The 14,776-nt window shown below is 35.3% G+C and overlaps 1 protein-coding gene across 1 annotated transcript in view; it reads right to left on the bottom strand.

Moving 5' to 3' along the window:
• Window positions 1-870: 870 nt before the first annotated feature.
• Window positions 871-14,776, bottom strand: part of LOC105042926 (uncharacterized) — a 57,932-nt gene continuing 44,026 nt past the window's right edge. The window contains exons 10-14 of the mRNA XM_010920295.4: window positions 12,273-12,461; window positions 9,029-9,198; window positions 1,929-2,081; window positions 1,769-1,850; window positions 871-1,650 (exon numbers count right to left, since the gene is read on the bottom strand). Of these exons, the coding sequence (XP_010918597.2) occupies window positions 1,249-1,650; window positions 1,769-1,850; window positions 1,929-2,081; window positions 9,029-9,198; window positions 12,273-12,461 (996 nt within the window). The 3' untranslated portion in view covers window positions 871-1,248. The remainder of the gene's footprint in view (window positions 1,651-1,768; window positions 1,851-1,928; window positions 2,082-9,028; window positions 9,199-12,272; window positions 12,462-14,776) is intronic.

Genomic DNA, 14,776 nt, shown 5'->3' with positions numbered 1-14,776 from the left:
ATGAAGGCTTTCAAGTCCTTGCTCCCTTCGAGCCTCTTCAACATCTGGCGGGCAAGAAAAACAAAATTCCACTAGAACTCGAGCGAATGGTCATATTACACCATAAAAGGAATAGGATCAAATGGTTAAGTGAAAAATTAATATAGAAAAGTCAGATTTCAAACTGGATTCCAACTCATAATAAGAATATGGTTAGAGAGAGAGAGAGAGAGAGAGCTGGTTCCTAACTAATCGTCTATTTCCTCTCCTCTTTTTTATTTTTGATTGAAATAGCTAGTCCTGTCTCATAATAAAATTTGGGGGAAAAAAATCCGCCTTCCAATTAAGCACTCATCTCTCACACAATTATCTTTTCTCAAAAAAAAAAAAAGTTTAATAATTCGAATTCTATTTCATTCCACGTGCAATGCAGGTTCAAAATATACTGGTAACTTGGAATCATCCATTTCTACCAGAAAAAAAAAAAAAAAACTTGGTATCATCCATGTATTCTTCTAGCCATCTGATTATAATATATTGCAACATCAATTGTTCCCACAACTTTGATCCGTGAGGCCAACCAGTCAGCCTATCGGAACCGTGGTGGGCTTCCAAGAGTTGAGAAAAGGTGTGGTTTCACACACGCACGCACGCACACGCGCACACACAAAAAAAAAAAAAAAAGGGAAAAAAAAGGCTGCCTTCTCACATGGCTCTTAATATTATGAAAGCTTAACCTCTGCTGAAAAGTTGTTAAAAATGGAAAAAATAGAGGTCCACCTAAGGTGGAAAAATGCCATAGACTAGAGACCACTGTCTCCGCAAAGAATTACCATTCTCAGTGGAAATCACCTCTAATATCCTGAATGTACAAGAAGCGAAGATTACATGAGCAGAGCAAAAGTTCTGTGTGTATAGCTGCTTCATTATATCAGTAATCAAAGAATGTCAATTGGCTATAAGGGAAAAAAAATTTCAGGTACTTCTACCTTGGTGAATTAACAAAAATAGGGAAAAGGAACCCAAAAAAGAAAAATCTGAAACTTTGGCAGCATGGTTCTTTATCTCTTCTACTCCTTCAGGGCAAAATCCGAAGCGGTGGAGGGGGGAAGAATATATGTACACCAAGGATGTAGCCTTTGTACCTGTGGCAGTGTTGTGTAGAATCGCTGTTCAAGCTGCATGAACCCTTTTGACCTCCATATGGACATAGCAGTTGGAGTTTAAAGGTTTTGATTGGTTAATATTGTGGAATTGTTGGACCTGCTATCATACCTTATCTTTCTGTTCCTGCCCTAAGGTTTTCTGTTTGTATCCATACTTCTGTCTCTCTAACAATTTCTCCTTCGTTTTTCTCTTTTTATCCATTTTACGCCTGTACCTCTGCTCCCTCTCCCTGTCTAAGATCCCCTGCCATAGAACTTCACCAGTTGAAGGCCACAACCATTTATCGACTGGATGCATGCCATCATCTGCTTCTTCAGCCAAATCTTCATCCATACTCTTCAGCAATGGAAAGCTGAAGTACTTGACCCACATATCCCTATGCTCAAGAGGGTGCTGTTCGCTGAGATTCCCATTGCTTGGGTTGAGGTAAACCATCCTTCTGGCACTGTGATAAGCCCAGACATTGACCAGGACTTCAAAAATCCGACAGTAGCAATGCCTTTTCTGAGATTACAATAAGTGGAAACAAATTACAGACAGGTAACAATAAGTATCAATCACCTAAACTCCAATATCATCAATGACCTAAACTCCAATATCATCATAAAAAACATTAATCTACCTCTAACATTGAAGATCCCAGCACACATTCAGTGGTGCTGCTATTATTCTTATTCAAGCTATCAAGTGAATCGGCAAACATTCTGTAATTCAGTAGAAAAGGTGTTAAGCAAATGTTATATTTGAAGTACAGCATTTCGAGTCACACTATAAAAACTTACCTGGAAAACATTACAAATTCTAGGAAGGAAGGGGTTGGCATCACCCAGCTGTGGAGAACAGACCACTGGCCACCGGTAACAGGCATTGGGGGCAGGGCTTCCACATCATCAGGCAGCCCATACATCCTTCTGAATGCATCCTCAAATACAGCTCTGTAAGAAAATGAAATAACATTAAGCTTTGCAATCCATGTATGCAACTTCCAGACTGACATTAAAAACGATCATAACAGGTAGTTCTTTCTAACATCCAAAAGATAAAAGAAACATTTTTCTTTAAAAAAACATCTCATGTGTGGAATCTAACTGTAGAATTCAGCATTAACACATATTCAGTAATCAGGACTGTACATGTTTGAACTATATGATTCATTTTACCCCATGTTTAAGGGGAGGAAAACATCATAGAAACAAAATTGCACAACTTGCATGCAACTATACCACTGTTCCTCCATCACAACACTTATAAGACTGCCTCCTAGACTGCATTCATCTTTTAAATGCCACGGATTCTTTCCCACTGAATTTATACTGAAGGGAACCCATTGTGACCCTTGTATCCAGGTCTACCATTACACTGTTGCTTATTGATAAGGCTTGGTGTTTGGTAGAAAATCTGTTTAATATAATTCCATGGAAGGTTTGGATGCTCATGAATATGATGAACCAAGGTTTCAAGTCCCGTGGGATGGAGGTGTCTCGGTATCTTCATGGAACGGAATGCCCCACTGTCCCATCCTATCCCGACAGTTGTCCCAATCATGCATCCCAATAGATATCTTCCTTTTCTTTCCTCTTCTTCTTTCATTATTTTCTTCTTTTCTTTCGTTTTCTTCTAATTTTCTTTTCTTTTCTTTCTGTTTCATTTTCTTATCTCTTTCTTTCTTTTTTCCTTTTTCTTATTCTTTCTCTTTCCTCCTCCTTTCCTTTCTTTTTCTTCTTCATTTTTCCTCTTCTTTCCTTTCACTTTTTTCCTTTCTTTCTTTCCTTTTTCTTCTTCTCTCCTTGCATAAATGGGTTTCGGAGTCCCGACCTCATGCCGGTCCCGTTAACAGAACAGGATGACCGGGACACCCCCCATTCAACTAGGACGTAAAACCTTATGATGAACATAGATGATCTAAATCAAGGTTCGTCGTCACGGCACCAGATCCCATGCCAGTGCTAACCTATTACTGTGTTGGTAATAGAGCCGGTTTGGTGAACTGAGTGTCTGTACACCCTCTATACCACATATTGGTACCAATTGGTACATGGTACATTCCGTACTATCCGATTCAGTACAGTACATCAAACCCTTATCTAGACAAAAGGTCATCTTCTTTAGGTAACTATAAAGATTAATCTAGAATTGCTCTAGGAGTTATATATGTTGCATAAACCTAAGATTGCAGAATGTTAATTGAAGATGAACATGCCATTTATGCCAAGATGTGCAACAACCTTATAGAGAAACACAAAGAAAATGGCTGAGAGGTTAAAAGAGGAGGGCAAAGAAGTGGGCACAATTAATCCTCTTTTGCAAAGATGGCAAGGCAAAGGAGATGTAGCGTACAAGTTACATTCAAATCCCAAAAAGGGTTGATAAAGATTTGATCAGTGACAGAATTGAAGAATTTATTTCAAGGGCAGGTAATTCACAGATAATTGTGGAAGCGTTCCATCTCCAAAAGCATAAAGTATAGCCAGTAAATATGAACCTAATCAGATGAAAAAGGCAATGACTGGATAAGGATCAAAGCTCCAGGTAAACTTAAAAAGTGTAAAACAAAGCCTCATCAGTACGTAGATATGTGTTGATTGGGACACTATAGAGACAATTCTCACAAAGGAGGGGGTGGGGGTAAGGCAAGTAAATCATGCAAAATGAGGTAACTAACTTGCAGTTACATCATTGTGAATACATACAAAGGGAAAAATTTGGGTATACATTTGAAAGTTCATCTTGGACCAACACTCAGATAAATTTAAGTCCTAAACCAAGTATGGAACATAAATGCTCTGAAAACTCAACTCACAGCATAACATGCATGGAAAATAAGCAAAGCTAATAGGGCTTAAGATGGACAAAGTGATGGGTAAAGGATGACACAAAATTCCAGTCTGGAATATCATGCTCAAAGTCCAGACAAATGGAAGTTACAAAAAGATGGCAGGCTTTGTAAACAAACACCATATGAGCTCAGTAGAGTTAGCAAGTCCTCAAGGCCTACATGGAAACTGATGCAGTGAGTTGCCAAATTGGGGATGATTTTGATGGGAAAACATATAGATAGCAAGCAAAGTTCTGGTGCAACATGAATGCTCATATGAAAACAAGCATGTTTATGCATACTTGATATATTTCAGCCATTAGTGGGATACAATAAAGCGGATGACATAATACGACTAATAACCTACTACGCCAAAGCCCTACTTGCAATGCATCATCATGAATGAATGGATGGCATAATTGATATATTTACAGCAATATGATCAACGTGAATGTAGTACCCGGCCCAAAATGAACTGGGCCTAGTCCGTTTGATTGGCCTAGAAGCATAGTTCAGCCCAAAACAGAAAAAAAGTGGATCAACCAAAGTCCATTAGACCCAAAACCCCCTTGACCCAAGACTCATCAGGCCCGAAACCGGGGTTAAAAAAAGGACTTTTAAGCCCAGCACATCTTTTGCACATGCTAGGTTTGGACTTGGGGTGCACATGTGCCACACGTGCTGAAGAGAAGATGGGACTCCCAATGGGAGCCATCTTCTGCCTCGACTGTAGCAGGAGTTTGACACCAAGAAGGGCTCTACCCCGGATCTAGGCTCTTTTTAAGACCACCATAGCTTCCCATCAACCTCTCATAACAAATCTTAGGCCTCCTCACTAGGGTATTCCTCCTCTCAATCTTGAACACCACTGCAGCACCAGTTCTGTGTGCCACTACTAGATCTCACCAAAACCAAGGTAATGACCTCTAATCTTCTAACTGATCTTGTTTTTCCCATTTCCTTGACTCTCACATCATCGTTTCCACCGATCAATCGTTGCATTTTGGTCGAGAAGGGAGTTTGTTTTGATTCTTGTTTTGATTTGATTCCATCCATCTTTCTCTTTTTCTGGCCATCCTCATCATTGGCGCTTGTCACCAAAGCTTATGGCCAGTCCTCCGCACCACCTTGTACACATTGCCAGAGTCCCAACCGCTGGCGAGTGGCTGGAACAAAAAATTAACCCCCTTGTTCAAGCTGACACTTTTTTCAATTAGTTTCTTTGCTGTCGGCCATTTGATATCGTGGTTGTTATACATAGTGGCCGACTACTGGTCCTCCAACCAGCAGTCACAACTAACGTCTTCTTCTTCCTCTATTGGAGAGAGAAGGGATTCCTCTCTCTCTCTCTATCTCACTTCTCTCCTTTCCTCACTCTTTCTTGTTTTTCTCTACATGGTTTTTTTTCTTTACTATCTCTCTAGGGTTTTGTTTGATCCTAAATAAAGACTTCTCCTTAATGACTTTGATTGACCCTAGTGAAGGGGGTCCTGACCCATGGCCGCTAGGTAATTTGCCGGCCTCCACCTTGGCCCTTGTTGGACAATGCTAGATTTGGTTACCCTCGATTTCGACTGAGCCACCTTACTTTAGTCTAACTTTGATGAGATTAGATCATCTTGTTTAGACCGACTGGGGTGTCGGACACTCCTACTAGGCTAGCCCTGTAAAGATGTTAGCAGTTAAGATTTTTATTCTTAAAACAATCATGGCTAAATTTTGCTAAAAGTATAATTTTTGAATACTAGGCTCTAAGAGAGATTTTCGAAGTTAATTGGACTTGTTAGTTGATTTCATTTGCAAGGGAAGTAATATAACCCTATTTTCTAGATGTATCGGCAAATTATTAATATTTTCTAAGTCAAATTATTCATTATTTATAAACCGAAGCATAATATTTTACCATTAAATATGTTATAGTTTGGGATATTATATGATGCATGATCGACAAATTGAGCTTGCTTAAGGACTCGTTTGGTTCGTGAAAAGAATTTTTTTCAGAAAGTAACTTCTCAAAAAGTTACTTCCTAGGAAGTTATTTTTCGAAAATAAGATTTTGACATATTTGGTTGATCATGAGCAAGTGACTTATTACAAAATAGCTTATGTTTGGTTGAGCACCCATTTTTTTGAAAAAACTATGTAAAATACCTATTATACCCTTAGTAGATATAAAACCATACTTTTTTGTTCCCAAACTTTATATAAATATAAATATTATATTTATATTAATATAAATATAATATTAATATATTATAATATAAGATTAGACCATAATAATTTATTGTGTTAACATAATACTAATATATATTAATATTTAATATAATAAATTTATTAATATAGATATAAATATAATATAAATGTTAACATTAATATTAAGATAATATTAATATAATATTATATCATTATTCAGTATTTTATCCTAAATATTCACTGATATTTTGCAAAATCTTAGCCATGAATCTTACAAGAATATTTTGAAAAAAAAAATACCACCACTTCTCTCTCATGGAAAGTGCCAAAACCTATCTGCCCCTTGGGTTTCCACTTCTCATGAAATGTGAGAAGTAACTTCCCATCGACAAAGATTTTTTCACTCTCTCTCCTCTTAGAACTTCAACCAAACAAGAGGCCCCCTCTCTACTTCCCAAAAACTACCTCTTCCTCTCTCAACTTTCCGTTAACCAAACGAGTCTTGAATGATTTTGATGCCATATAGTTGTGCATTTTTGTTGATCTAAAATATAAAACATATTTTGGAGTTTTGATTTGAGATGGTTTTGAATCTTAGCTTGAAAATGTAAAGATCCTCACAAATGGGGTTTACATTGGCATAAGGACCCCACCAATGGAGGTTAAACATTGGCATTCATTTTATCTCGAAGGACTGTACCACAAGAAGATGCACAGTATCATAACCCTACAATAGAAAAAACATGTCATAGCCCATGGCCAACAAGATAAATTTGATTTTTTTGAAAGAAATTGGATTCATGAATGCAAATTGAATTTTGAGAAAAATTGAATTCACATGTATGATGTCTTGATAATCCCACATATTTGGTTTTGATTTTGAACTATGTATTTCCACAATCTTATTTTATGCAAATTTATTATTATTTTATTGTCTTACTTGTCTAGTTAAAGTATTCATTGCTTGCTCAACTATCTAGCTTATTGTTTGATATTTTACTATTTTTACATATCCTAAGAACTAAGATAGCATGGGGATTTATTTTGGGAGTGATTAGAAACAGAGTTCTAGTCATTTTATTTCAAGGTTTTATAAAAGTATGAAGCAAGACTATTGGATACTCTTGGAATTTTGTGATACATTTAGTTTGGATTTAGTTATTTAAAATTTGGGCTTATTAGATTGATTATTTATTCCTCTGCTTGCTTTATAATATCATTATTGGAATGCCTGGCAAGCTTATAGGGAGAGTTTTCCATGACTATGCAGTGGTTACCACGATCCTAGCCTGTGTTTTCAGGTTGGGGGTGTGTCAGTGTCAGTGAATGCTAGACCCTAATAAGTGATCCAAACCCCACATCCATGCTTTCAAAGATTTAGTTCCTTCACATTCATGCCACATGAATGGAGCAGATTGTTTGCAGTATGGTATTCCATACCGGTTTGAACCGACCGATACATCCTGTACCGTACCATATCGATTGAAAACAGATCGGGTTTAGGTTCGAATTTTTGAAAAATGGCTTGAATCGGACCAACCCGATCGGTTCGGTACAGTATCAACCCGAACCGCCCGATACCGAATTGTTTGGTCCGGTTCGATATGGTTCGATCCGGTTTAGCCCAATTTTTTTTTGTGCTATTGAGTGGGATTTTTTTGATTTTTTTTATATCCAGTACGGTACAGTACCATATTGATCGACAACCGGCATGGATTTCGGTACCGAGTCTGCAAATCTTGGTTTGCAGTAATTCTTGAAAAAGAATGAATGTGCAACTATAGTATAAAAACCAAACAATACATAATATCATTTAATACACATCAAATTTCAGAGACTTTGAAAGAAGGGAATGTGTAAATATATGATATGAAAAAGTAGAAATGTAAATAAATGCTTCCAATGGAAGCACAAATTACATTTAGAATATTAGATATTGTGACTTGGGCAACTACACATTGTAAACCATACAAGCTCATGGAACAATTAGTAACATCAATGACTTAATTTAAATTGTCCACTGATGTAAAATAGAAGATAGTAATACCATAAAGGACTTGGTGATCATGAACCTCCAAATTCTAGTGAATATAATTCTGGATCTATGTAGCAAAGGCCAAGGCCTCTTCAGGCTTAAATTTTGTTGTATTTATCATTGAATCTCTAGTCTGACTCATTAAAAAATTTGGATGCTATGCTTTCTCGCATGATAACACCCCTAGTGAAGGTCCACCCATACTCAAGGCATTAGCATACATGTTATCACTATAGCTGCAGGTGCCAACTTGTTGAGCTCGTAAAGTCATTGGGAGATGTTATTCAATGACCTGGGTTCAAATCCCACCTATCCTTCGGCGGCTAGGTGGGGTTGGGTGGGGGATCCCCCTCACTTTATCGAAAAAAAAAATCATTGTCTTGCAATCAACTAAAAACATACTTCAAAATGAAATGACCTTCGAGAAGAACAACATACTAAATGAATACTATTTGCAAAAACATTCATAGAGGGACATATGAGACAGCAATGGGGACCTTGCATCATGACAAAGACCCTTAAGCTGGAACATTTTGAGTAATTCTGAACATTTTTATGGCATAATTAAGTTTTCCATTGTATAAGTCATCAAATAAAATCAAAACATGCTGCCTTTGTTGGAACATTATACCTATACCCCCAAAATAAAATTTTAAGCAATTGAGTGGAGGAGCACATACCAACATGCCTCCATATTGTTAAAAACAAATATCAGTTGAAACAACTTGAAAGGTAATCTAAACAACACGGATAGCCTGATCAAAGTTTACAAGCATATAAAATGGCACGCCTAAAGAAGTCGAGCATTTATCTTTTCTAAAAGAAAAGACAGAAGATACCTGCAATGCCCATTATTTAAGCTGTCACACATAGACCAAAAGTCAGTGTCTTCTGTTTCCACATCCCTCGGGTCCATAGCCATCAGTGCCCAATAGTAGACGACATCTCCTTTATTTTCTGATTGTATAGTCTTCTCTAGTATTTCTGCTGCTTTATCAGATAAGGAAACCTGTTTGAGAAAAGGATGAAACATCGATCAACAAATTTCTAATCATTTAAATGGCTTTTGTTAAAGATCAAGTTAGGAGAAAACAAATGATAATAGAAAATAGTTGCCCATTACAAGGCCTGAAAAATTAAGGTCTCAAATGAGACAGCAGTGAGATTTCTAACCAAATCTGTACAACAAATATATAGGTATGTATATTGGTAGAATAAAATGTTTTTGACTTTTGAGCATACAACAAGATGACAAAGCATATAAATTAGCGGGTGTAAAACCTTCATTCTTGTGAGAGAATGTCTCCAGATATAGTATGAAGCTCAAAAATTGGTCATAAATGCTACAAGTACAAAGAGAAGAGAGAGGTTATGAAATGAATGAGAGAGAGAAGGAAATGTTGGATGATGGTAAGGTATGTTAACCAATCTTTAATCCTTGTTTACTAAGTATTTTGTTTGGATCCAGTAACATGCTAACTAGCTCAATACACCATTGTGCCTAGATTGATGTAGATCTTGACAACATTTTTTCCCTATTGACATGTCTTAGTCTTACTATACTAAACAAGAATGTTAAATGTGCAAAAAAGCATGCATCTAATTCTTTTTCCTTTAACATGTAGAACTCATTTGTTTTTTTAATACTTCCAAAATACCAACCAGATTTTCTAACCTACACATGGCATCTGTATTATGTGGTATTCCAGCTACCTGCATATTGGAGCTGCTTTGTGGAAACCTATTTGCATACATGCTTGCTTCCTTATGTCGGATCTACAAGATAGGTCACAACTCATGAATGAGAACACATACTTTAGCTCACTTCAGGCATCTAATATGGGATCACTTTGCATTTGCTCCATAGTTTGAAATGAGATGCTGGAGATGTAAATAACCTTCCACATTTACATTTATTGCATCATATTCACATGGATTCTTATATGTGAACATATGGATCTTATATGTGAACTGGGTATTCTAATCCATATGTAACCACAGATATGATATATAATGTTGGTTACCACTGTTGCACTAATATACATTGTTTCACTACAATCTATTCTGTGGACTCTGATTCACAATGAGAACACATAATTAAGCTCACTTCAAGTATCTAATAAGTGCACTAATCTACATTTATTGTATCATCTTCATTTGGGATTCTCACATATGAATAAGTATTCTAATCCGTAAGCAACACACCAACATGAAGTAAATATATCAGTTATCAGTTATCATTATTGCACTAATACATTATTGCAGTACAACCTACCCTAAGGATCAAGAATCATACTATCTCTTTTTTTAATTAACGGACAAATGTGATTGAACGGTTCAGATCGAGCTTCCATTGCATTTGGCACCAAACTATCAATAATCAAGATGTCAAATGATAATAACTGAGATTCTAAATTGTTTTAATACTATAGAAATGTTTTAATGTAGCTTAATAATACAAGTTCATCTAAGGGAAAAGAAATAAATTGATATTTTCTTTTATTTACATATTTTGCTTTGGAAGATTGAATTTATAATATAGTTGTCCAAATTGGTTTTCAGGTTTAGTACATTCTATACCAAGCTTTTTGATTTCTAAATATTATTATTGATGAAATATTGGTTATTGGTGATCTTCCCTTAAGAAAGCCCTAAATGTGCACCAAAGCTTCTAAATGCTGAGACCTATGAGTCCAACAGGTGTGACACAAACCGTATCCATTGTAAGATTTCAGCAAGGCCTTGCTTAATATGCAAAGAAAAATGCTGCTAGCCTATTATCAGATTACCTTCTATCAAAACATATTAAAAATATAAGAAAGGCATTATTGTTTGTATTTGTGTTATGCAGTCACAGTAAATTGGAAATAAAGTTCCTGATAACCTTGACTCGGCTTGGGATGGGAAACTTCTCAAATTTGGTGACAAGATCACCATCATGACTTTACACATAAAAGGTTTATGTGGTTCACTACAATGTCTATTTTCCTAAGAAAAGCAGTAAAAAATACATGAGGCAAAAACATTGAAAAATTAATCTAATTTTCCTGCTGTTCTCCCTGCTATTGTAATGGAAAAGGCCTTCCATGACACCATGTGGCCTGAGAGCACCAATGTCAAAAGACAAAAATAACATCTCTACCTCTACCATGACTTGGTAATCCACATCTCCTAAACCCTTGCATCACCCATCCATAAGCATTCACCTATTAATGAACAGCCATAGTTTCATTTTGTTCTATTTGAGGTAAAGAATCATGAGATCTGCACCAATGGAAGTGGAAATACATTTATTTAGTACACAGCTAACAAAAGATTATAATCACACCCAGCCATGCTTCCATCTCATAGGCCAGTTGGGCCAACCACTTGATTGAGAGCTACAAATCAATCGTGCCCTCTCATTAAATAATGAGCTTCACATCTGCTAAATTCCAGTAAAACTTCTATAAGACATCAATGCAATTACTTCTTTGCACTAAATAGAATTATTGTACATGTATCTGATTGGTGCAAGGTCTATAGATGACTTCTCTGCAATGTAAAATACACTATTTCTATTTTATCTTTCAAATAAAACACCAGTCCCGCCAAAGTATATACAGATTTTTATTTTCTTTTGTTTTAGGAAAAGGGAAACATCTATGCATCGGTTGTACTACATGTTTGACCATAATACATCATTAAATTACTGTCTGAATAGATTAATTTTAATTTCTGGATGCACTTCAAATGCAACCCACCCACCCACACTCCGCCAAAAAAAGAAAAAAGAAAAAGAATAAAAAAGAAAAGTTCATACATTCTAAGATAAATAAGTTTCAATTAGAAAATTAGAGAACATTTTGCTATGTTACATAAATTGAAACATGATTTCTGTTTTCACCCTGATCTGCCTGTATAGTCGATAAAGAACAAAATCAAAGCAAATAAAGAAGATTTCAGATCAATGGCTGTCAACAATAAACTTATGCCGTCAAATTCTGGCATAATAAATTGCTGACACTTACTCCAACAGTATAAATCTAGACAGCATTTAAGCAAAAGGATTAACTGCATTTCAAACCATATTACAGTACATACCTTCTTTCCAGCAGCCCGCCATGACTGGAAACCAATCCAGGGTAATTTGTGAACATTATCCACCCCATTTGCAACCGCAAACATGGCACCAAGCTCACAAAGAATATCTCTGTAGTATGTCTCATTTAAGATAGGAAGACGACTAACAGCATCCAGGTCATCTGCTCTTGATCTTTGGGCACTTCTTAGCTGAAGCAAGCAGATCAGACATAAATATCAAAAGGGAGGGCCATGATTGAATAACTTAGTAACTAATAGGGGCAGTAGTTCCCTCTAAAAATAATAAAAAAGTAAAAAACAGTCTACAGACAAAATAAATTGATATATTAAATATAGTTGGACTAAACACTAAATATTAAATCTTTGGTAAAAGATATAATAATTCAATATTAATGATGGACCACCTAATTTAAAGATACAAAATATTGAACATGAACAACACTAAAAAAATGCCTTAAACCAAAAATCATGTGCTTTGGTAGTCCTTCACACAAGCACCAAATGGGAAAAAAGACGAAAGGTTCCAGTAGCACATTACCATGTTTAAAGATACAAAATAATGAACATGAACAACACTAAAAAAATGCCTTAAACCAAAAATCATGTGCTTTGGTAGTCCTTCACACAAGCACCAAATGGGAAAAAAGACAAAATGTTCCAGTAGCACATTACCATGTTTTGTTATGATCTAATCATCAAACCAATTGAATTCAAATCTACCCATGTCTTAAAATATCTAGATCATGATCGATGAAATGGATCTTCAATTTATGTGTCTTATTGGATATTTTGGCACTCTAGTGCAATTGATGCCATTCATAATGGTGGTCACTTCACGTGTAGCTTAAAGATCTCCAAAATATATAATTTATGATTTTCGCCCATTTTTTAGAGGTGTAGATCCAACCTAACAGTGTGGATCTTCAATCCCATTTATGTTTGGAATTGTTAAATATTTTTTCAAAAATTTAACTTTTAGTGTGCAGTCTAACTCCATTAAATATACAAAATGGAAATAACCTTTGTGTGATAGTTATATATGGAAAGAAGCTTCTCAGAAAAATATCAAGATAAGTTAACATTAGATCGGTGAAACTCTACTTTTTAAGCAGTAGATCAAAGATCAATGCTGTCATGCTAAAACTGATCTGATTTATCAACATTAAGATAATTTAGATTAGATCTGTGAAATCCAGATTTTTAGTAGAATAAAGATTAAAGCTACCATGATAAGTCTGATCTGATTTATCTTTCCCAAATGGAAGAGAAATGGAGGCAGATGTAATGTCTTTTGCAAATTTAACATCTTCAGTTTTTTTGTCTTTCCAACACTTTTTCTGTTTATCAATTCTGGAGGCCTTTCCAAGTAAATGAAGCAGATCTAAGAAGCAACTTGGTGAGTGTACAAGGGATGGATAATCTGCCTGAATCTTTCTTGAGTATGCAACTGCAAAGAAAAATTCTAAATCAATTGAAAAAAGGGTCCAAATTGAACAAATCAAACTCACACAATAAGGTAGTTTCAGTCTGGCATACTGACTAGAACCAACAGATTTGGGGTGTACCAACCCTAGCTACCAAGAACCATGTTGGTATGTCCACTCAGGTCAGCAATTTGGGCCAGTTCAGTCCCCCATTCACTAATAAGAGAGGCAGTCACAAGATGACATTCTCTCTTTTCTTCATAATGAGAGCTTTTAGTAGTAGATTTTGTGAGGAAAAATCATGGAAGCAGCATAATTTGTTGATTTTGAGCCCAAATCCAAGGTATAATCCCCTCTCTCCTCTTCATTTTCCTTTTTTTTTAAATTTATTTGTAGGCATAAATTAGGCAAAAAAGGGGGTAAAATTAGAGAAAATCATTTCAAAATTTTGCAGTTTGACATGATTTCATGATATGCTATAGATTCAAGGGTGATTTACATATTGAAGAAGAAATCATGATTTTTCAATGACCATGTAATTGTTTAGATTAAAAATATAATTAGATCTATAATAATAATAAAATAGTTCAAAAACTTTGCGAAAAATGGTAGCATGTTTGGGGGTGTCCATGCTATTTGTTTTATTAGAAATTTGTTCAAATTTGAGCATGGTTGTGGCTAAACCAAATCTAAGCCCAAATTCAAATAAATTTCAAAAATAGGTGGTAATTAAGACATCATGCCCATTTGTTGAAAAAATATATGCAGTATTGTCAGTAGGATTCTACATTAAGTTGAATTAAACTAATTTAAGATTTTATAATTAAATATCAATATTTATTAAAAAGAAATTAAAATTTCAAAATTAGAAATATGAAAATTGGTATTTGTATAGAATGAGATAATGTAGAAGTATTCTATTAAGTAGTTCAACAATTTTTTCAATATAATCTAAATGCCTAATCTTTAAGTATTTAGTTAAATAATTATTAAATCTACTAAAGTTCATGATAAATATAGTAATGCGTATTAGTAATTAGCACATATTTTCTAGGACAATAACATAGTTCTACATAATTT

This window comes from Elaeis guineensis, chromosome 4, assembly GCF_000442705.2.
Source record: "Elaeis guineensis isolate ETL-2024a chromosome 4, EG11, whole genome shotgun sequence".
Lineage (NCBI taxonomy): Eukaryota > Viridiplantae > Streptophyta > Magnoliopsida > Arecales > Arecaceae > Elaeis > Elaeis guineensis.
This window is presented reverse-complemented; position numbering and strand designations above follow the sequence as displayed.